This window comes from Zootoca vivipara, chromosome 15 (assembly GCF_963506605.1).
Source record: "Zootoca vivipara chromosome 15, rZooViv1.1, whole genome shotgun sequence".
In the NCBI taxonomy this organism is placed as follows: Eukaryota; Metazoa; Chordata; class Lepidosauria; order Squamata; family Lacertidae; genus Zootoca; species Zootoca vivipara.
Genome location: NC_083290.1, coordinates 3,241,597 through 3,265,152, shown reverse-complemented (window position 1 = coordinate 3,265,152; position 23,556 = coordinate 3,241,597). Strand labels below are relative to the sequence as shown.

General features: G+C 49.4%; 2 protein-coding genes across 2 annotated transcripts in view; one reads left to right on the top strand and one right to left on the bottom strand.

Annotated features, from left to right (window-relative positions):
• LHFPL7 (LHFPL tetraspan subfamily member 7) overlaps positions 1-23,556 on the top strand; it is a 64,970-nt gene that overhangs the window by 35,317 nt on the left and 6,097 nt on the right. The gene's annotated exons all lie outside the window — the stretch shown is intronic.
• LOC118097087 (sodium/potassium-transporting ATPase subunit alpha-2-like) lies at positions 13,397-16,402 on the bottom strand. Its single transcript, XM_035139687.1, has one exon. The coding sequence runs from the start codon at positions 16,400-16,402 to the stop codon at positions 13,397-13,399; it is 3,006 nt and encodes a 1,001-aa protein (XP_034995578.1).

The window sequence follows — 23,556 nt, the reverse complement described above, 5'->3', positions numbered from 1 at the left end:
TCAATAGGACTCACTTTCGAGTAAAGGGGAAGGCAACCAGGGAGAGAGGGAGTTGGAATGGCACGCACTAGAAAGGGCAAGCCTGGCTATCACCCAGAACTGGAGCACTCCTCATTGCAATATTTTGTGGCAGGTGCAATTTGCCATTTTTAAATGTATATAAACCTCTCCCTTCCTCCAGAGATCTACGGTTTAGCCCCCCCCCTTTTTAATCCTCACAACAGCCCTGCTAGGTGGGTTAGGTTAACGCTTAGCTAGTAACCCAAGAAGGTCACCCACTGAGCTTTGCAGTTAAATGTGGATTCGAACCCAGCTCTCTTTGCTTCTGGTCCAAAGGTCTCTGTCTCCCCATGCCCCGGAGACCAGCTTTGCTAGGTAGGTGGGGCCACCCAGCCTCAGTAGATTGACAGGTGGGGCACCACTTGGGGAAATGGCTTAGAGGGCTCAATTGCATGGCCCTTTTTATCTTCAGCCCGGCGACTAGCCAGGGCCTACCTAAATTATTCAAACCGCAGATTTTGCACGGTGCTCAGAACGATTACTGGCTGTGGACTTGATTTCCAAGTACAGAGCTTTGATATTCCTTCTGTGTCATAGCTGCCAAGTTATCCCTTTTTTTAAGGGATTTTCCCTTATGCTGAATAGGCTTCCTCGCGAGAAAAGGGAAAACTTGGCAGCTATGTTCTGTGTATATTAAAAAATATTTTTTGGAATAAACAGAAGTGGCCCCAGGCATCTCCCAGGTGATTGTGGAGCACTGTGGGGAGGATAGCCAGACCCCTCACCCTTTGATCCTAATCTTAAATTTCACCTACCGGTACTAGGGAAGAAAGATGCTGGGAAATCCTTGTTTTGCAATAACAGGAGGACACAAATGCCTCTCTTTCTCTCTTCCTCTCCCTCTCTGCAGATGATAACATTCTCTGAGACAGCTATTATTTAGGCCATTATTCTAATGGGGCATGTTGGCCATCTTGAATTCATCATCTTAATAGAAGACCATTTGCAGTATCCCATTAGCTTAATAAAGGCTCCCAGCTGGCTGCAGAGCTGGGGGGTTGATGTTACCGTAGCACAGGGCAGCGGGGAGAAATGGCAGCGGAGGGAGAGCGAGAGAGCAAAGGCACATTAATTCGACAGATTATATGGGATGGCGATGCTGATGAGGCTCCTTTTCTCCAGACCTCATCACACTCTTTGTTTCTGCAAAGCATTCGCCAAGGCAGTCCCTGGCGGATTAGGCCCTGTGTTTGTTGATTTCAGGCTCTGCATCCGGGGAGGGCTGTGCTCCCTTCTGGGTGACCCTCTGGAGGTCAACATGGGCAACAAATGTAAATGCCACTTTTGCCCAGTAGGGTTCCTAGGTTCCTGAGTTTCTGAGGTGTGTTCAAGGGCAGCCCCATATAGAGCTCATTGCAGTAGTCCAGCCTGGAAGTTACCATGGCGTGCCATGGACTAAGGTGGGTTAGGAGGGGATGCCTGCGTGGTGCCCTGCAGATATTGTTGTGCTCTCAGCTCCTGTCAGCCCCAGCCAGCATGTATGACAATCCCGGGATGGTGGGTGGTTTCTAGAGATCGGCTGTCTCTCATTGGCCCAACAACCTGGTCTGGCATGGTCCACATTAATATATATTCTGCCAGTATCTATCCCGGTTGCAATGTTTGGAACAAACTACAGCTGATCAGAAGGTCGGCGGTTCGAATCCCTGTGACGGGGTGAGCTCCCGTTGCTTGGTCCCAGCTCCTGCCAACCTAGCAGTTCGAAAGCACATCAAAATGCAAGTAGATAAATAGGAACCGCTACAGCGGGAAGGTAAATGGTGTTTCCATGTGCTGCTCTGGTTCGCCAGAAGCGGCTTTGTCATGCTGGCCACATGACCTGGAAGCTGTACGCCGGCTCCCTCGGCCAATAATGCGAGATGAGCGCGCAACCCCAGAGTCGGTCACGACTGGACCTAATGGTCAGGGGTCCCTTTACCTTTACCTTTACCTTTACAGCTGATATTAAAACACATTTTCTCCAGGCACCTGCAGAATTATGGGCCTGCTATTGTTCTAACGCCAAAGGATGAGCTGAGTTAAGTTACGAACTTTTAAAATCCCCATCAAGCTGGAAACAGGTGAACCTCCCCACCACAAAAAAAAGAAAATAGGAGGAACAGAGCGAGAGAAGATTTTGTCACTTGGGAGACTGTGATAATTGGGATGGAAATTTTGACCCAGTTCTCTGCCTCCGAGGGGAATCTCTGCATGTGAAAAGCGCCACCTCGTTCCCCTCTCTCTTTCCCTGTTGGGTGCGTGGCCCACTGGGGACCCATCCTTGCACAGGGGGGCAATTGGAAGAAATTCCCTGCAAGTTGCTATAATGTGGTCCTCTTATTTTTTGGCTGAGCACATGCACAAGAGACATCCGCTTCCACGCACACAGATTTGTGCGCACGCTCTGGGGCCGTTTTGATTCCCCTTCGGGAGTAAGGAAGAAAGGGTCCTTGGATCTTGGCGCTTGCAGGCAGGGAGAGAGCCTTTTGTCAAATTTGCCTCTGCAAGATCTGAGCTGCCTGTCAGTCTTTTGAACGCAGAGTTTTGCTTCGCCTCTGTGATCTCTTGTTTCTCCGTCTCCAGTGGGGAGGTGTTTAAACACCTCCCTGCTTTTAATTATCTGTCCCCTTTGGTGATTGAGTGAAAGGCTTGAACTGATCAAAGAGACAGATGGCAGTTGACCGATTTTAGAGACCCCCGATGCCATTCTACTTCACTGCCAGTGCAACTTGATGCCCCTTCGGCATTTGGGAAGGGATGCAGCTCAATTGGCAGAACATCTGCTTTGCATGCAGAAAGTCCCAGGTCCGATCTGGGTGAAAGGGCTGGGGAAAAGACTCCCTGTCTGAAATCCTGGAGAGCCACTGTCACTGTTTAGGGAGGGTTTTTTTTAATGTCTATGGGGCTTTTTTTGTGTTTTAACGTTTTTTTGGAAACCTCCCAGAGTGGCTGGGGCAACCCATTCAGATGGGCAGCATATAATAATAATAATAATAATAATAATAATAATAATAATAATAATAATATTTTATTTATATCCCACCCTCCCCAGTCAAAAACCGGGCTCAGGGCGGCTGACACCAACAGAATTACAATAAAACATAAAAACAATTAATTAAAATACAGATTAAAATACAGTATCAAAATTTAAAGTGCAGCCTCATTTCAAGTAGTCCACAAATCCAAGCCATGAGGGAGGAAAACACAGGGGTCAGGCTGAGTCTAACCCAAAGGCCAGGTGGAACAGCTCTGTCTACAGGGCCCTGGTCTCCTGGGAAAGAGCGTTCCACCAGGTTGGGGCCAGTACTGAAAAGGCCCTGGCTCTAGTAGAGGCCAATCTAGCCATTTTATGACTCGGGATCTCCAGAATATTATTGTTTGTGGACCTTAAGGTCCTCCACGGGGCATACCAGGAGAGGCGGTCCCGTAGGTACGAGGGTCCCAAGTCGCATAGGGCTTTAAAGGTCAAAACCAGCACCTTAAACCTGATCCTGTACTCCACCGGGAGCCAGTGCAGCTGGTAAAGCACTGGATGAATGTGATCCCGCGGCCGGGACCCTGTAAGGAGCCTCGCCGCGGCATTCTGCACCCGCTGGAGTTTCTGGGTCAGTTTTAAGGGCAGCCCCGCTTAGAGCGAGTTACAATAATCAAGCCTGGGAGGTGACCGTCGCATGGATCACTGTGGCCAGATCGGGGCGAGAGAGGTAAGGGACCAACTGCTTGATACGGCGGAGATGGAAAAATGCCACCTTTGCTGTGGATGCAAACTGCGTCTCCATGGAAAGGGAGGCGTCAAAGCAACAACAACAACAACAACAATAATAACTGTAAGGGGGAGAGAGTATAGAGAACCTTCCCCTCTCATCAGGAGCAGTCCGTCCCTAAGCAGCCATGAAAAGTGCAGGGTCTGAAGGGGCTAGTCAGGAAACGGAGAGAGAGTGCCAGGTCTCTGACAGCATGGGAGAGCCCCTGCTCCACAGGCGGGAAGAGAGAGGGGCGGAAAGGACGGAGCGTAGACCCTTTCTCCCGGCACCGGAATTACGGAGGAGGAGAAAGGGGAGGAGATTCACTGTCCCGAGGCTATTATGTTGTCCGAAATCGCACAAAGGGGCAGTGCCGGATTCTGGATCGGAATGAACAGACATGTTTCCAACAACTCGTTACACTGTAAATAGAGTGCACCAATAAAGACTATTAAAAGACAAGCATGTGGAAGGTCATTACTCTGGAGTAGTCGCAACAACCCCTGACAATAACTTTTCTATCTTAAGCCGAGTTGTAATTTGAGAATTTTTAAATACTGTCCAGCACCATGCCTTGTCACTCTCTGTCACTCTCTGTATTTCACTCCTGTATATGTGGGTCCAGCTTGGTCCAAATATGCACACAAAACAAGATGGCAAGGGGGGACACACCCCTTCGGGTTGCTAGTGTTTTGGGGGGGCTGGGGTTCCTTTTGAATGGCAAGTCACCTCTGCAAGCAGAAAGCTTAGTGCAGGGGTCAGCAAACTTTTTCAGGGGGCCGGTCCACTGTCTCTCAGACCTTGTGGGGGGCAGACTATATTTTTTTTGGGGGGGGGAATGAACGAATTCCTATGCACCACAAATAACCCAGAGATGCATTTTAAATAAAAGGGCACAATCTACTCATGTAAAAACATGCTGATTCCAGGACCGTCCACAGGCCTGATTTAGAAGGCGATTGGGCCAGATCCGGCCCCTGGGCCTTAGTTTGCCTACCCATGGCTTTGTGCATCAGGAGAGGAAACTAGCGTCCCTAGCTCACTCCAAAGCACACTAATTTTTGTTTCCAGGGAGAAACCCCCCCCCCCAAATGCTCTCCCACCTGCAGTCCAAAGTATTTGAGCCCAGAGTTGCCTTGGATTCTGTACAGCAACCGCTTTGGCTGCCATACTCCAAAACATTGGCCTTCCAAGTGGGTGCAGGACCACAAATTCCAGCATTCATTAACCACTCTGGGGCAGGGAGAAACTTTGCCCCACCTGCGTCCTGGCGCATGACCTTGTTCACCCTGCTTGGTAGATCTCTGTGCTCACCCTGAGCTCATTTTTTTATTTATTTTAGGTTTGCAAATTGGCAATGGTGCCCTTAGAAGATCAGACCTTGGGCGTGTTCTTTAATTGGTGTAAGAGGGCTTGGGAAAGCAGCACCGAAAGCGGGATCATTTGATCCTCCCGGCATGTTGCTTTGTTAATTACAAGCTTATAGGTGAAGATGAGTCTTTGATGTATTGACAGCTTTCATCCGGGCGGGAGGAAAATTCCGATGAAGTTGAAGATGTGCACGGTTTTCCTAAGCGGATACAGGCAAAATGGTCTCCTTCACTTTTGACAGGAGAGGGTGTTTCTAAGGGTGGGAGAGGAAAGCAGAGATATCCTTGGATGGACTAATTTTCTATATATATATATATATTTTAAAATTCCAAGACAGCAAGCAGAAAGAACAGATTGTAGTTAATTGCTGCTAAGCAGCCACGGTTCAGAGCAGCTCAGGAGGGAATGGGGAGCAGCACACAGGAGCTTATGGGCTGAGACGGACTCTGTCTTGACCTTGAAGGCAACATCTGAGGGCTTTGAGGAAAGAGAGAAAGAAGGCAGCCAGAGTTCTGGCTATCTTTCTGCCATATTTTTTCATATATATATATATATATATATATAAATGTAAAATGGGGATGTGTGTTCGTCTCCAATGTTCAACGAAACCGCTTGACCGATTGCGTTCAAATTTTGACACAAAGTCAAATGTGACTATGAGAGCAAGCCCATACCGTTTTAAAAGACAGATGTCACACCTGGGCCAGGTAAAACCCCAAAACCCACGTGTTCCAGAACTCACAAATCAGGTGAAAGTGCATGCTGGGTAAAGAACCAGGTTGCAAACCAGCGCCCTCTAGCGGCAGCTACACAGGTACTGCACCTACAAAACCTTTCCTCTCAACAGCACTTTGGCTCCCGTTTACATACTAGGCCGAAGCCTTTACAGACTAGGCCGAATGGAGGTACTGAGTCGCCTGGGTGGGGGTTGGGGGGAGGAGGGGCTGGGATGTAAAACAGGGGGACTCTGAAGGTGAGGGGAGTCTGAAGGGGGACTCTGAACCTCCATTTAACAGACTGAGCCACAGCAACACGTGGCAGGGCTAGCTAGTGCTTAATTAAATCTGAATGGAGGGAAGGGTGAAAGGAATAGCAGGTGACTTGGATGGCTAAGGGTAAGCTGGGACGTTGACCCAACAAGCGACACGCCCTACCCCCAGGACATAAAAACTTAAGAAGAGCCCTACTGGATCAGGCCAGTGGCCCATCTGGTCCAGCATCCTGTTCTCACAGTGGCCAACCAGATGTCTCTTTGTACATTAGAGATGGGGAAACCTGTGGCTCTCTGAACATTTTTGGGCTCCAGCTCCCATCAACCATGCAACCAAGCACAGTCAATGGTCAGGGATGATGGGAACATCTGGAGGGCACACCCCAAGAAAATATGTGTACACAAGCTTTGGGGTATTGTTTAAAGCGTCTGTTTTTGGCAAGCAACCGAGTTTAATTAACGTGGCACGTCGGTGATTGTGCAAAGCTCCCGGTTAACTAACCTGTGCAACAGAATCGTTTTATTAATGCGTCTGCCCAGGCAGGTCAAGGCAAAGTTTTGCTTTATAAAAAATAGTCTGCTGCCCGTCTTGTATTTTTTTAAAAAATTATTATTATTCACTAGCATGGCTGCCTTTTTATATTAACTGTTTTCGTGTGCTACAGAAATGATTGCTTTCTGTTTCTTTTTCTTTTTTAAAAATAAGAATTCTGTGGTTCTTTTGGATGAAATAACCATTACTCTGTTGTGATTTCCAGTTTATTTAGCTGCCCTAAAATTGGTGTTTAATCCCTGCGGAATCTCACTTTTCTTTTTTGTATTATATCTAATTGTGCAGGATTGATTGTATATGCTTGTGTGTGTTCATATATGCACACACACCGGGTACATATGTTTGCTGTTCTTGGAGCCTGTCTATTATTATTATTATTATTATTATTATTATTATTATTATTAATTTCAATTTATATAATGCCTCTCACCTGTAGGGCTGTTCACAACATAAAAATACAATAAAGAAAGCACAAAATGCATAATAAAAATAAGAACAAAAACAAACCAATAATCCTTCTTCTCACAACACATTTAAAAGGGTAAAGGTAAAGGGGCCCCTGACCATCAGGTCCAGTCGTGTCCGACTCTGGGGTTGTGGCGCTCATCTCGCTCTATAGGCCGAGGGAGACGGCGTTTGTCCACAGACAACTTCTAGGTCATGTGGCCAGCATGACAAAGCTGCTTCTTGCGAACCAGAGCAGCGCATGGAAACGCCATTTGCCTTCCCGCCAGAGCGGTACCTATTTATCTATTTGCACTTTGATGTGCTTTCGAACTGCTAGGTGGACAGGAGCTGGGACCGAGCAACGGGAGCTCACCCTGTTGCAGGGATTCGAACCACCGACTTTCTGATCAGCAAGCCCTAGACTCTGTGGTTTAACCCACAGCGCCACCTGGGTTTAAAAGGGTATCTGATGTTAATCAGCCAAAGGCCTGGTTGAAGAGGAACGTTTTTGCCTGGCACCTAACGGTATGCAATTAGACATGTGATATAAAATCTGATGGCAATATTCTACCTTGGCTGTCAGGAGGCATTGATGCCTCTGCATCTCAGTTGCTGGGAAGGAACTGCAGTTGGGGAAAGTTGCTTGTGGGCTTCCCATTGGGGGCATCTGGTTGGCCAACACAAGGACAGGATTACAGGTAGGTAGCTGTGTTGGTCTGAGTCGAAGCAAAATAAAAATAAAAAAATTCCTTCAGTAGCACCTTAAAGACCAACTAAGTTTTTATTTAGGTATGAGCTTTCGTGTGCATGCACACTTCTTCAGATACACTTGAAACAGAAGAGTGAGACCCTTATGTATATACAGAGGGTGGTGGGGGGTGGTGGGAATGGGTGATGGGCTGATGGGAGTGGTAAACCTGTAGATGGCTGTTAACGACTGCTGATGACTGCAATTGGTCCTGCGGCAGAAAAGCAAGGGCTGAGGCGCTAACGAAAGCTTGATCATGCATAATGAGATAAGAATTCCAATTCAACAACTTCTCTTTCCAGTCTGTTCCTGAAATTTTTCTGTAATAAAACAGCTGCTTTGAGATCTTGTATAGAATGTCCTGGGAGATTGAAGTGTTCTCCTACTGGTTTCTCTGTCTTGTGGTTCCTGATGTCAGATTTATGTCCATTTAGCCCATCACCCATTCCCACCCACCACCCCACCACCCTCTGTATATACATAAGGGTCTGACTCTTCTGTTTCAAGTGTATCTGAAGAAGTGTGCATGCACACGAAAGCTCATACCTAAATAAAAACTTAGTTGGTCTTTAAGGAGCTACTGAAGAAATTTTATTTTATTTTACAAGGACAGGATGTTGAACCAGATGCCCCCCCCCTCTTGGCCTGATCCAACAGCTAGGCTCTCCTTATGTTCTCCCCCATAGCACCTCCTTGGATCGTGGCCATTTGGCAGGTTTCCCCTCCCCATTCTGGGCCTTCTTAACAAGAGAAGAAAACAAACCCAGCCACCTGCCAGCGCCAAAATTGGGCGATGGAAAGCAGCCACTTTGGGAGACTTGCTGCAGAAGACGCCACAGCCTGCGGCGCTCTTGTCTTCTTGCCACTTATTTCTAATTCCACGCATGTTAAGATGTCGCTTAGAGAAAGCAGGGGCACTTCCCCCCCCAGCCCCTCCTCGTCTGCCTGCATCCCTCAAAACAAGAGGCACACAGATGAAGCGATCGGGAGTGAGGAATGCTCGCAGGCATCAATCTGTTACTCCAACCCGCCCCCCCCCCAGGTTCCAGATGAAGAAAACTACTAAATATAGACACGTGGGACGTCCTCGTTTTTGCCTTTTGCTTCTTCGACCTGTGTGCAAAAGGCAAAATCTGACGGTGCATCGTAGCCTCTCCTAAGCAATCCCAGTCAGAAATGCCCCCTCCCCACTTTTACCGCCCCTTCCCCCTCCTGGGGCCAAACAATCCCTCAGCAAGGACACGTTATTGGCGAAATGGGTCTTCTGGCCTTGTTTCAAAACTCGCCGCAGACCACTCTATCATATTATTTTTAAAAAGTAACTCGGTAATCAATTTGACTCCAGGGCTCGAGGCAAAGGGATAATGCTTAATGGCTCAAACCCGATCTATATTAATCAAAGCACTTTCCCCACCAAAGTCCGGCTTCCCAACTGAGGGTTGGCGAGCAACAAACAGCGGAGTGTGCGTTTGTGGGTGAGAGATGTGGTTAGCTTCTGAGCACGTGCAAAGTGTTTCCGTACAGCAGGAGTGGGGGGCTTTTTCAGCCTTAGGGCCACCTTCCCTTCTGGGCAACTTTCCGGGGTCCACATGTTGTGGGTGGATGGAGCCAGAGGCAAAAGTGGGCAGGGCAACGAATGCAAATTTCCCCTAGCCCGCACACCACACACACACACACACACACACACACCTCCTCCGTCCTCCATAGAGACAAGCAAAAGACATTCTCTGAGTTCAAGGACATATTTCCACCCATGCAAAAACACTCATGGAAGGTGCAAAGCAGGACCAGTGAGGGGCGTGGCCTGGGGAGAAAGGGTGTGGCTTGTGGAGTGTCCCAAGGGCCAGCTAGAGTTTCCTCTGGCTCTGAGTTTCCTCATCCCTGTTGGTTACCTTATACTTTTGTACCCATGGTGACCAACTTTTACCACGTTGCAATTGCTGGGTGATTCTGAGCACCTGTGGGGTGGGGGGGCCGGGGCTGGAAATGTGAGTCATAGCAGAATTGGGCCCAGAGTAAGGCTGGAGTAAGGAAGCAGTATTCCCTCCCTCCCAATTACATTCTCTTTTTAGGGCTCTGTTTGTTTTCTCTGTCTCAAATTCCTTACCTCTCTTCCTCTTTTTGCTTTCTCTTTCTCTTTCTATCCCCAATCCTCTCTCTCTCTATCACCCCTTTGCGGCAACAGAGAACAAGTTGCACAACCCTACTCTGGAATTACCTGATAAGAAGAGAATCTAATCTGGGTTTGTTTTAACTCATTACAGCTAGAGAAAACCACGGTTCTCTGAGTCCAGACGAAACAGGGAACAGTGGTTGTTTTGAAAGTGGAAGCTTTTGATCTCTTCCTTTTATGGAAGGCTCATTTATCTAGCTAGAAACCACTGTTTATCAGTGACCGCTACCTCGCCATTGTGAGGCATAATTTGCGTGCAATTGCATTTAGAGCTTGTCGCAATCCAGTCCAACTCCATCCTGACTGCCTTGTGCGCTAACGACAGCCCCCTCCCCCAAATCCACCATCTCTTTCCCCCTCCACCTCAGCTGCTGTGCAGATGGTCCCATTTGCATCTGTCGAGGTTTTAATTATCATTCAAATTAAATTAAATTTGAAAAGGCAGTGAGCTGTTAATGGCGGAGCAAGGTGCACACTTGATGCAGGCCACTTCCCCCCCTTGTCCCCCCCTGCCAGTCTTCAAAAAAATGGTGGGGAATGTTTCAGCTATGAGCCCTCCCCCCAGCCAGCTGATGTGTCATGCAATGTTGGTTGGTGTGGCTTTGTGAATATGTAATAAATGAGTCACGCATGATATTAGTGTGGCATCTGTTATGGTCCCAGACCAGGACTCCTCTGAGTTAAGAGTCCACCAGCAATTGTACCATTGAGGAAGGGATAAGTTCACACCCTGGTCAATTCTGGGGTTAGTCTCTGGACACCAGAGTCCACTTTCCCTCCACCCTGAGACAATGCTGCCTTCAGACACTGATGGCAGGTCAATGCCCCCCTTGGGGTTGCAAAAGATCCCTGAGAAGAGGTCCCTGCAGTTAGACACCCCATTCTCTTGAAGGAGTTAGCAGCTGTGGGGAAAGGCAACACGTCCCTTTAGCTGGTCAGGAGGGAACTCCAGTGACTATCCAACGCCTGCTAAACTTCAGCTAGTGGTTGCAGGCTGTTGCTAAGACAACATGGATGCTTGGTCTCAGCGGCAGGAGTGCTGTCCATGGTCCTGAACCTAAACTTGGCTCTCCTACCCAGGTCCTTCCCATTGTGCTTACTAGAAACCTTTGAACTTCCCTTCCTTGGGCCATTCATGGGCATCCACAGGATGTTTTTTTTGGGGGGAGGAGAAGCATAATGCTGAACCAATAGTTCTCAAACTGCAAGGCAGGTCTCCCCCATGCGAAGACAGCTGGAAGGGAAGGGGTGAAGTTCCAGTGCAGAATGATTCCCCGTTTGCCATGATGATCGGTCGTAGCTTTTGTATTAATGGGTAAAATAGCCTTTGCTTTCCTCCCCCCTCTTTATTTGATTGACTAACGTATGGACAGGCAGGCGAGTCGTGTCTGCTTGTGGACTAGTAACTTTCATTTTGCAAGGCCGTGACGACGTGCATTTACCCAACATCAGCACAAAACACAGAGGTCTGTATGTGGGTCGATTTTTGAACCCTCTGCAACCTTGGCCTCTTTGTGAGTGAACTGGCCTTCTGTGTCACTAGTAAAAGGGGCAGCGGGCAGGGAGGGGGGGGGTAGAGAGAGAGAGGCAGGCCTGTACTCAGCACTGGAGAATTTAATTTCCACTGTGCCGAAATAGAAAGCGATTGCCCTCCTGCCCCACCTAACAAAGCAGAAAATCACACTCCTCTCCCTCAGTTTCCCATAAGCTGGAGAAAACGGCTTTCTGACAACCATGGAGTTGTGAGCTTAGATAACAGGATGGCGGTGGTGTCTGGAGACAGAGAGCGATCCGCTGGGTCTTGTAAGACAATCAAACCAATTAGAAAGCAGAGGATTCCAGGGGAAATTATTGGGGGATTCTCTCTCCTCTGAGACACCTCCCCTTTTGCACTGTCCTTTTTATTGTTAGACATTCGCTTTTCTTACACCTGTGGTTTAACTCCTTTCACCACCATAAATAAGTAAATCTAGGCCAGGGATCACCAACAGAGTGCCCTCCAGATGTTGCTGGACTCCCCATCAGCGTGGCCAGAGGTCAGGGAGTAATGGGGAGATACCACATTGCCTACACATGCATACACCCCAATCTAATGTAAACCAAGACTTTTTGCAGGGAGTGTGTCTGTCGGCTGCGGATGTGGGTGGAAATGAATTTAAGGGGCTGATGGTCTCCCATACGCAGCCTGTTCACCCCCACTCTCCCTCCTCCAGGCAGACTGCCAGTCCCTTACTGGAGGGTTTTAGCAGCAAAACAAACTGTTTTGGAACCTTAGTTTTGCCTGTGCTGCAGACATGGAGACAACTAGATTTGTCTTGTTGGTTTGCTTCTGCAAATTCCACTGGACTTCCAAAATTCCAGCTGGAAAACATTGAGCAAAGAAATGTGCTGGAGGATGAGAAGCTTCCCTCCGTGGGGAGTTCTAGTGTGAAGCTGAATGTTGGGAGACCTGGGACAGAAGAAAGAAAGGACTTCACGCAGCACAAACTGTGGAACTCTCTCCCACAAGAGGCAGTGATGGCCACCAACTTGGATGGCTTTAAAAGAGGATTGGGCAAATTCACAGAGAAGGAGGCTATCAGTGCTCTCAACCTTTGAAATGTGCCCGCTGGTTCCGAAAAGTTGGCAACGCCTGTACTAGAATTTTGGGATGGGGTGTGTGGTGCCCAGTGAAATTATTTGGCAGTAGTTTTTAGAGTTGACCCAAAGAAAGGTCTCCTTTTTGCCAATTCACTGCAGTTGATGGCCTCTGGCTTAGATTCCTTCCTTTTCTTTTTGAAGTGAAGGGTGCTAGTCAAATTCATGGTCTGTTGATGGGTGAGTTTTAAAAAGCTGAACTTCCATGTTCTGGAGCAGTCTACCACTGCTGGGGACTAGAGCCTGGATTTCTTGTGGCTGGGGAAGATCCGGCGGGGCTCCTCTTATGCAAGGAAATGGAATGTTGTACATGGTAGACCTTAGGGTCCCCTTTCCTGCTGTCAGGTTGTGGTAAAGTTCGGGGGGTTACTGTTCTTGCAGTCATTGTGTGTTATGAACTCAATCAGAAAGAAAGAAAGAACTGGAAAGATGGCAGAGAGAGAGAGACACATTTGGCTCGTTTATTTTTCCAAAAGCATTTATTGATCAAAGTCAAGATGCACCCTTCACTTTTTAAATAAATAATTTTGCTCCCCCCTCCAAGGAAGCAACACAAGATCTGCAAGGTCTTTGCAAAAGCAGCAAAGTAGGCTTTGCCAACCCAGTGTCCTCTGGGTCGCGTCACCCAATGGGAGTTGTGTGAAGGGTGCTTGGGGAGATGTGCCCCATGGAGACCCCCACCTGGGCAGCCTGTTCAGTAGTACGTCTCCTTCTCTACCCAACCCCCTGGGTTCTGACGGATGAGGTACTTCCGGATTTCGTCATAGATGAAGATCAGGACGCTGAAGGGCAATGCGCAGAACCACCAGCTGACCCGCAACGGGAACATCCTCAGTGCCACATCCATCCCGGGGCAGTATGACAGGAAGACGGCCAAGGTGGTCTCTTCCACGAGGCCAAAGATGAGGATCCTGTTCCGCATGCCCTGCTGGAAGAGGGAGAGCTTGCGTGTCTTGCAGATGATGAGGTCGGCCCACTGCACCACCACGATGCTGGCGAAGAAGGCAGTGTGGCAGGTGAACTCCACGACCTTTCGCTGTTTGTACGTCCACTCCTGCCCGTAGCTGTCTTCCAGGTCGTTCTTGGTCTTGTCGTCCCATTGCAGGCGGATGCCCAGCAAGGTGAGAGGGAGGAAGCCATTCTCTGCCATGATCACAAAGTAGGAGTAGAAGCCGGCGAGGGCCTGCATCATTCCAATCTGCCCGTACGCCATGCTGATGAGGCGCTGGTTCACCAGCTTGTCCTTCTTCGGGTTCCGCGGCATCCTCTTCATGATGTCGCTCTCAGGGCCCTCGTAGGCCAGGGAGATGGCTGGGACCATGTCCGTGCCGAGGTCGATGCACAGAATGGTGATGGTCCCCAGAGGGAGAGGAATGTTGAGGAGGATGAACATCAGGAAGGGGGAGATCTCGGGGATGTTGCTGGTCAGGGTGTAGGCGATCGACTTCTTCAGGTTGTCAAAGATCAGGCGGCCTTCTTCCACACCCGTCACGATGGAGGCGAAGTTGTCGTCGAGGAGGATCATGTCCGCGGCCTGCTTGGAGACGTCGGAGCCGGCGATGCCCATGGCAATGCCGATGTCGGCCTTCTTCAAGGCAGGCGAGTCATTCACCCCATCGCCCGTTACGGCCACGATGGCCCCCTGCCTCTGGCACCCTTCCACGATGATCAGCTTCTGCTGCGGGGAGGTCCGGGCGAAGACGATCTCGGTGTGGTTCCTGAGTATGTTGTCCAGGTCCTCAGAGGACATGTCCTTGAGGTCGGAGCCGTGGATGACGCAGGCTTTTGCATCCCTTGGGTTGACTTCGCTGACCGGGATGTTGAGCCGTGCGGCTATGTCCTCCACTGTCTCACTTGTCTCGGAGATGATGCCCACGCCCCTGGCAATGGCCTTGGCTGTGATTGGGTGGTCTCCGGTCACCATGATCACCTTGATGCCGGCACTCCGGCACTTCCCTACGGCATCTGGCACAGCGGCACGGGGCGGGTCAATCATGGAGATGAGCCCCACGAAGCAGAGCTGCTTGATGGGAAAGTTGACCTTCTCTATATCAAACTTGAAATTCCTGGGGAACTGGCGCTCGGGGAGGTAGCAGTGACAGAAGCCCAGCACTCTCTCACCCAGCCCGCCCAGGTCATCGTAGGCTTTCTGGAACTCCTCTTGCATCTTCTTGTCCATCTTCACCTCCTTCCCTTGGATCAGAATGGTGGAGCAGCAGTCCAGGACCCTTTCGGGAGCTCCCTTCATCACCAGGATGTGGCCCTTGGGCTTGTCTTCAGCTTCATGGATGGACAGCTGGTATTTGTTTGTGGAGTTGAAGGGGATCTCCACCACTTTGGGATTCTTCTCCCGCATCTTTGACACGGGCCCAGCGGACAACTCTATGCATTTCAGGAGTGCAGACTCGGAAGCATCCCCAGTCGTCTCCCTCTTGGTGATGGGGACTGCCTCCTGACCAATTTTGAAGTCTGCTCTGTTGCACAGGGCCGCGATACGAGCCAGGGCTGTCCATGTTGGAGAGCGCTTGTTTAACATGGCCCCGGCCTGCTCCTCGGTGGTGTCCGCATCGTGGATCTGGTTGTCCATCCACATGTGGGAGACGGTCATGCGGTTCTGGGTCAGGGTGCCCGTCTTGTCCGAGCAGATGGTGGAGGTGGAGCCCAGTGTCTCCACTGCCTCCAGGTTCTTCACAAGGCAGTTCTTGCGGGCCATGCGCTTGGCGGTCAGGGTGAGGCACACTGTGACTGTGGCCAGCAGCCCTTCAGGCACGTTGGCCACAATGATGCCGATCAGGAAGATGACGGCATGCAGCCAGGTGTATCCGAGGACGATGGAGAGGGCAAAGAAGGTCACACCCAGGAAGACGGCCACACCCGTGATGATGTGGATGAAATGGGCTATTTCCTTGGCAATGGGGGTGGGGCCTTCCTCCAGGCCGGAAGCCAGGGAAGCGATGCGGCCCATCACCGTGCGGTCCCCCGTCAGGATGACAACACCACGGGCCGTGCCTTCCACACAGTTGGTGGAGAAGAAGCAGAGGTTGCGAGTCTCCAGCGGGTTGTCATTGGTGAAGTCTGGGGAGCGGCTCTGCGGTTCTGACTCGCCCGTCAGGGAGGAGTTGTCCACCTTGCAGCTGCTGGCGGAGATGATTCGCAAATCGGCGGGGATCCGGTCTCCGCCTTTGATCTCCACCAGGTCCCCCGTCACCACTTCCTCAGCAGATATCTGCATCTTCTCCCCGTTGCGGATCACGAGGGCCTGCTGGGGCACCATGTGCTTGAAGGATTCCATGATCTTGGAGCTCTTGGCCTCCTGGTAGTAGGAGAAGCAGCCCGTCACAATGACCACGGCCGTCAGCACGATTCCCAGGTAGAGGTTGTCCATGAGCGGCTGGGGCTCCATCATGACCTGGATGGTGTAGGCGAAGAAGCAGAGAAAGGACCCGAGCCACAGCAGCATGGAGAAGCCACCAAACAGCTGCCTGCAGAACTTCACCCACTCTGGGGTGGTGGGCGGAGGCGTCAAGGTATTTGGCCCATCCCGAGCAAGGATCTCCGCGGCCTGGGCGCTGGTCAAACCCTTGTTGAGGTCCACCCCATACTTTCTGCTGATTTCCTCTGGGGTCAACTGGTGGTCATTGACTTCCACTTCCTTTTTCAGGTCTTCCAGCTTACGATTCTTGCCCTTTGGCTTCCCCATGACAGGTGCGGGACACTCCTCTTCTCACCCGTCCCTCAAGCTCTCACTCTCGGTATTGTGTGGCACTGCTCTGGCGGGGCAGGGGTTAAGGGAAGGAAGGGGGAACGGGCAGCTTGGGGGAAGGAGGGGACCCAGATCCCCAGGAGCTCCCCCTCCCAGGAGCTCCACCCCTCCAGTAGTACAGCCAAGAGAAAGGATGTGAACAGCAGGCAAAGGGTTGGCCCCAAGGCTACCTGTTAAAGGCACAGCCCTACCCACCTTTCCAACAGAGGGAGAAAAGGAGAACCGATGCCACACACCCTAGCCACCAACCAACAAAGCTTCTGTGTCCTAGCATCCATGGCCCCGCCCCTTGTGACCAAGGACACACCCACTCCCCTGGCATTGTTACATCATGCAAGTCCCAGCTCTTAGCAACTGGGAACCTACCCCTGTCAATTGTGATGTCACACTGGCCTAGCAACAAGCGAAGGTCCTGTTGTTTAATAGCAACCCAGGCCCTCCTGTATCTGTTGCTGCTATAAGGCCCAGCCCACAAAGATGGCGTCAGTGCCCAGTGGCATCTCCAGGCACGGCTGGGATAAACCCCTTGTCTGAAGCCCTGGAGAGCTGCTGCCAGCCAGTGTAGGTAGTACTGAGCTGAATGAACATCAATGATCTAACTTGGCAGAAGCCGGTTTCCTAAGTTCCTATTTAAACCAGCCCTTCATTCAAAACCATGAGGACTGAAATCATAGAATCATGGGGAATCATAGAATTGTAGAACCTCTGCTTTAAAATCTCCAAAGATGGAGTGTCCGTCATCTCCTGAAGGAGGAGTCTGTTCCACAGTCGAAGGGCTCTTACTATCAGAAAGTTATTCCTGATATTCATTCGGAATCTGCTTTCTTGCAACTTGAAGCCATTGGTTCCTACCCCCCCCCAAAGAACAGGAGAAAACAAGCTTTATTTTTAGGGGCTTAGCAGTAGAACACCTGCTTCGCATGCAGAAGGTCCCTGGTAGAATCCCACGTGTCTCTAGGTACAGCTGGGGGAAATCCAGAGAACTGCTGCCGGCCAGAGTATACAGTATTGAGCGAGGTGGATCCAGTGGTCTGACTTGGGAACAGGCTTCTTGGGCTTCTATTCTTGGCCACCTTTACTAAACCCAGAAGCAACCAGCTATGCTTCAGAAATCAACATCTCGGCATGGGAGACTCTCCCACACCGTCCCTTTGATTGTCTTTCCCTTAAAAAAACACACAAAACCCCCTTATTTTGTTCCTTCCCTCTTCGAAGCGAACAGCCCCCCAAAGAATGAAGCATTCATTCCCTGACAGCGCCAGGACCCCTAAATAAACCCCCCTGCCCCCCTGGCCATTCATCCCTCCCCGACTCAATTAAAATTCAGCCTTCGCGCTGTGATATGCGATGCAGCCTGAGCCCCCAGCAAACCTTCTCTCTCTCCCCCTTCTGCTTCCCTCTGCTGCCAGGCTGTTTGGGGATGCAGCGAACGTTGGGGCTGGTGAATGAGTGTGTCAGGTGGGTCAAGAGGCGAGACGGACGCCCCGTCCTGCAGAGCCAAGCGCTTATTGTGTGGTCGCCGCTGGGCTTCCTCTTGCCGTGTGAAAAAAACGTGTCGTCGTGCCATGGCAACCACAGAAGAAGAACAGCCACAGGGGGGGGCGCGCCTCTCCTGTCCAAAATAAGACCTCTTCCAGCTTTTGTCTTTTAAAAAGAACACTTTCCTCCTCCTCCTCCTCCTCCTCCTCCTCCTCCTCCTCCTCCTCCTCCTCCTCCTCCTCCTCCTCCTCCTCCTTTTTAATGTTTCAAACTTCTGTCTCACCACCACCACCAGGGGAAATGATGCCCAAAAAAATTATATTGGGAAGGGTGTTTTGAAAAAGGATTTGGTGGCAAATAGGACCTGCATGTTGCTGTTTATAAGGGTTCACAGCTCCAAAAAGCTGGCCTGTTTTTGGCTCTCAAATAGTAATCGGTTTTCAACACCCTCCCTTTTGATAGGTGGTTGCTTCTGGTAGAAATAAGTGAAAAAATTAGGGAGGGGGGAAGAATGGCATTATTATCCATCATTCTCATTCCATTTACATCTTACCTCTCCTCCATGGAGCTCAAAGTGGCATATGTGGTTCTCCCCTTTTTCGTTTCACCCTCACAACAGCCCTGCAAGGTAGTTCAGGCTGTGACTGGCTCATAGTCACCCAGGGAGCTTCAAAGCTTGAGTCAGGATTAGAAAGGGGTTAAAGTGAGGTTATAAGTCCCTTAGCCTGTTCAAACAGCTCCCTCACAAGCTCAGAGTAGAGGTGGCCCTGCTCAGACCCAGGTTCAAAATGCTGCCCTCCAGATCTCTCTGCCTGGCCCTCTGGATTCTTCTCGGGCCACATTCTGCACCCTCCGTGGAGTGCTTTTTCCTGCATGGAAATGTGCCATTGAACGGTGGCACATGCTTCATGCTTGCCTGGGTGGAAGCTCTCTCTCTCTCTCTCTCTCTCTCTCTCTCTCTCTCTCTCTCTGTGTGTGTGTGTGTGTAAACTGCCATCTTTTGCATGCAAAGGTAGAAATGGGGCCCTGCCCACAACGGGCATTTGGCCTCCAGAAGGTTGCCGCTGATGCAGTGGGGCCCATGAGCTCACAAAATGTTCCCTACCCCTCTCGCAGAGCTCTCTTGTTCAGTTGGTGAACCTTTTAAGGGGGTTCCAATCCGGGTGTGGGTGGGTGTGGAGAAACAGATTCTATAAGCATAGAGATGAAAGGCATAACCTACCCAGAAAAAACAAACTTCTGTTTAGCTGTTTCCCCCAAAGGACAGGAAGAATCGGTTGGCAATTAACGGGGTCAGTAACTCGCTTGAGGAATGCTATTTTTTATTAGCTAACCCTCATTTTTCAAGCATCCCACAAACCCCCCCACTTTCCTTGTTTAGCAAGTTGAAAATCGCCTCCAAATGTTTGCTTAAGCACCACAGTCTATTCTAGGCAATCCAGGAGCTGTCCGTGGTGTTGAATGAAGGCTTTTCACGCAGCTCCCTTGATTTAGAATCAGAGATTTTGTAGGGACCTCTCTAGAATAATGTAGCTTTATCCCCTGCAATGCAGGAATCTCAACTAAAGCCTCTATGACAGGTGGCCATCCAACCTCTGCTTAAAAACCTGTATGGAATGAGAGTCCGCAACCTCCCCAGGGAGTCCGTTCCACTGTAGAACAGCTCTTACTGTCAGAAAGTTCTTCCTAATGTTTAGCCGGAATCTCCTTTCTTGTAACTTGAAGCCATTGGTTTGGGTCCTACCTACCCCAGAGCAGGAGAAAAAAAGCTTGTTCCATCTTCCACGCAGCAGCGCTTTAGATATTGGAAGATAACTAACATACCTCTCTGCTCACTCTTTTCCAAGCTGGGAATGTACCCAGTTCCCTCAATGTTTAGTTTCCAGGCCCTTTATCATCTTGGTTGCCCTCCTCTGCACGTGTTCCAGCTTGTAAACTTGGGGCAGTGTTCGAAACTGTCGAAGCCCAGATGAAAATGGGATTTCAGGTTGCTTCTGGATCAAGCCAAAGGGGGCACACCTGTCCTCACAATGGCCAATTAGACGCCCCAATGGGAAACCCCAAAGGAGAACCTGAATGACAGCAACTCTCCCCAGTTCGCTAGCAGCTGGCATTCGGAGGCATCCCACTGCAGTTTTATGGGTTGTAAGTCATCACGACTAGTGATGTGTGGTGAGAATATTCTCCGGAGAATATTCTCAAGAATTTAACATCACTAATCACGACCCCCTTGAATTGAGCCTTGGCAGTCATAGCAAGCCAGCACAGGGTTCGGATCTATACTTGAGTAGGCCTCTTGAAATTAACATACATTACAGTCCTAGGCACCTTAATTTCATTGAGTCTTCTCTTGAGTAGAATGTAGCTGCCAACAAGCACAGAACTTTAGATGATGGTGTGGATGAATTAGGAAACATTTTCTTAACCAGATTCCATTATTTCTTAGAAATACCACAGACTCCTTGTCATTCAAACAATGTTCAGGAGCGGTAAGGATTTCTTTAAAGAACAACAGAGGATTTTTATCATCTGCTTAGAGGCATTCAAAAGCCTAAATCAGCAGAATAATAAGCCAAGCAGATGTGATGGCGATATCTTGCTAAGGACCGTTAGAAAAATCTTTCTTGGAAATGAAAGAGCTTGAAAGAACAATAGTCTGCTGCTGCCGATCTAACGTGTGCTTGAGAACCCATTTAATATTTTTTCATTAAAGATCTCCCAGCTCACCTTTGAACGAGTCTTTGGCAAAAAGTAAAAAAAGGGAAAAGGATAAATGTTTCCTGCCTGGAGATCCATGACTGGCTCATTGTATAAAACAAAGCGAATAATAACTCTGTCCTTGAGATCAACTTCTTCTTTCAGAGATAAGGTGGTGATTAATTGAAATTTTGTTCCCATCAGAGGTGGTTCTCTCTCTCTCTGTGTGTGTAAATAAATGGTTGAGGCTCCCAGCCTTCTGTGGCATCTTGCCGTAAATATTTCTCCTCTGGTGATGAAAAAGAATCTGTTCCTGGCTGTTTGAAGGTGAAGATAACCTGATGGCCCTTTAAGGCAGGGCTGTGGAACCACCAAGGGCCACATTGACTTGTGCAGAACCTTCCAGGGGCCATAGGAGGAGCACCCTGCTTGTGGGCTTCCCAGTGGCACCGGAATGGCTGCTGTAGAAAGCTGGATGGTGGATTCGCTCGGGGATGGGGAAGCGGTGGCCCTGGTGGACTACAACTCCCATCATCCCTGACATTGGGCAATGCTGGCTGATGGGAAGTATAGTCCAAGCATATCAGGAGGGCCACATATTCCCTATTTCTGGACTGGATAGAGCTTGGGTCTGATTCAATAGGGTTCTTGCTGCGCCCTTATTTTTTATAGTCCTATATAACCATGATTGCCAAGATCCTCCTTGTTTTAGTTGAAGGCGCACTGCCTCAAGTTCATCCCTCAAGGAATGCAAACGATGTTAAAAGGGCAAATTGGCTTGGTGGAAGAAAAGCATCTTAATAAAAGTGACTGATTCTCCCCACCTGCCCCCAACCCCCTGCCCGCTGTTGAGAAGATGTATGAACCCATCTTGCTGAACTCATTAAATCCTTCCCCTCGGGTGGGAGGCGGTTGACCCCCTCTCAGAACAATTCAAAACAAGAGGCTTGGTGATGGGCGAGACTTCACTTGGTAAAAGGCCAATGCCATATATCACCGGGGGGGGGGGGGCTGAGCAACAGAGCCAGCAAGATTGTAGTTTCGTGAAGCTTTGACGCAGCCTTGGCACAAGCGAGCTTTGAACCCAGGACCTTGGCTTCATAGCCAGGAATACCACATGCATTTAGAGCAGGGGTTGCCAGGTCCTGATGGGAATGGATCAGGCCGAAGGCCTTTTTAGACCAGTGCCATGTTCATACAGTGACCAACCAGAAGAAGCCCCATTGGGAAACCCACAAGCAGACTCTGAACACAGCAGCACTCTCTCTACCGGAGATTCCCAGCAACTATTCAGACTCAGGAGCTAGGCAGCTTTTATAGAACCAGGTGGAACCCTACCAGGCCTTTTATTGTCACTTGATCTCCGCTGAGTTGGAAGCCGCAATCCTGCCATTCCTAGTGGGGGTGCAACGGAGTGCTAGTCCTTCTCCCCACAAGCCTCCAATCTGGTTCAGGCCAACAACCAGTCTAGGTCAGCATCCTGTTCTCACAGGCACCGGCCAGATGCCCCATTGGGCAGCCCGCAAGCAGGGGGAAAGCACAGCAGAAACTCTCACAACTTGTGATTCCCAGCAATAGGTATTTAGAGGCACACCATCTCCAGCCATGGGGGAAGAAATTAGCCATTGGGGCTAGTAGCCATTGAGATACCTCCATGAAATTTGTCTAATCCTCTTTTAAAGCTACCCAGGTTTGGCCAAGTGCAGATTCGGCTGGGCAGAGAGAACCGTTGTTTGCTAAAGGCCACAGCAGAGGCCAGGCTATATATGACTCACTGGGTGTTTTAGCCATTGTTGCTTATTGATTTTGATGGTTCCATGTATCTTGTGAACCACCTGGAGTTTTATGTGATAAATAAAAGGTAAGCCTTTAAAATAATAAATGACTCTGGAGACATCTCACCCTCCCCTAACCAAAAAGCTGCCTGCCCAGAAGCTTTTTCCAACTCACCCCCCCCCTTCTCCAATGCAAATAACGTTTGCAAATAAGGGTTGCACACTCTTAAATCTTTGGTTTTGTGGTCTGCCGTATGGCTAGAATGGGGCTAGAAATGGCTGTGGGTTTGAGAGAAAACTGGAAGATGGGGGAGACACTTCAGAGAGGATAATTATTTCCTGTGCTGATTTACAGCATGTTGGAAGCAGAAGTGTGGAATGGACTAGGGAGGGATGTGATGGGGGGCGGGGACATGGTCTTCTGAATGGTGACAGGACTTGGGAGCAGGTCTGATGAATGGGAAGCTCTGTTTTTGACCTCCACATAAGAGTCTTTATTAGCAGCCTGAAGTGGAGGGGGGGGGGGGAGCTGATGTTTGGGACTCTTACTGTTAGAAACACCACGCACACCCCTGTGTCCCAGGTATAAATAATAAGCAAACCTCTCTGAATTTTAGTTAGGAGCTTAGCTGCTTGGACACATTATGCACTATTGTTTTAAGGACATGTTTATAGGTATTATAGAATCATAGAGTTGAACAATGCAGTCTACGATATGTTTTGGGAAATGGTGTCTCCGTGCGTTTGGATGCCTCTCGAGATAACACAGCCATCTTTGTTGATATTTGGACCCCGGGTGCCATTTTGAAGCCATTTTGAAGCAAGATGGTGGACCACAACTTGACTTTGCTGTGACCCCACCCAGTTTTTCTTGTGTGTGTGACAGGTCCAAACTCACAAATTACACAATCCCTTTATAAATCAAAATATATTTATGGTTTCTTTAAAAAATTCCCAGGCAGTGCTGGGCATTTCCTGCTAGTTAATAATGGTAAAATATTATTATTCCAAATTTATATCACTCCCTTTCAAAGAAGTTATGTGGTAGCTATCCAAACAAGTGCTATTCTGTGCCCACTTTCAGACTAGGATTGGAGGAGGAGTTTTGATTCAGTTTGCATTTAAAGTTGAACCTCCCTA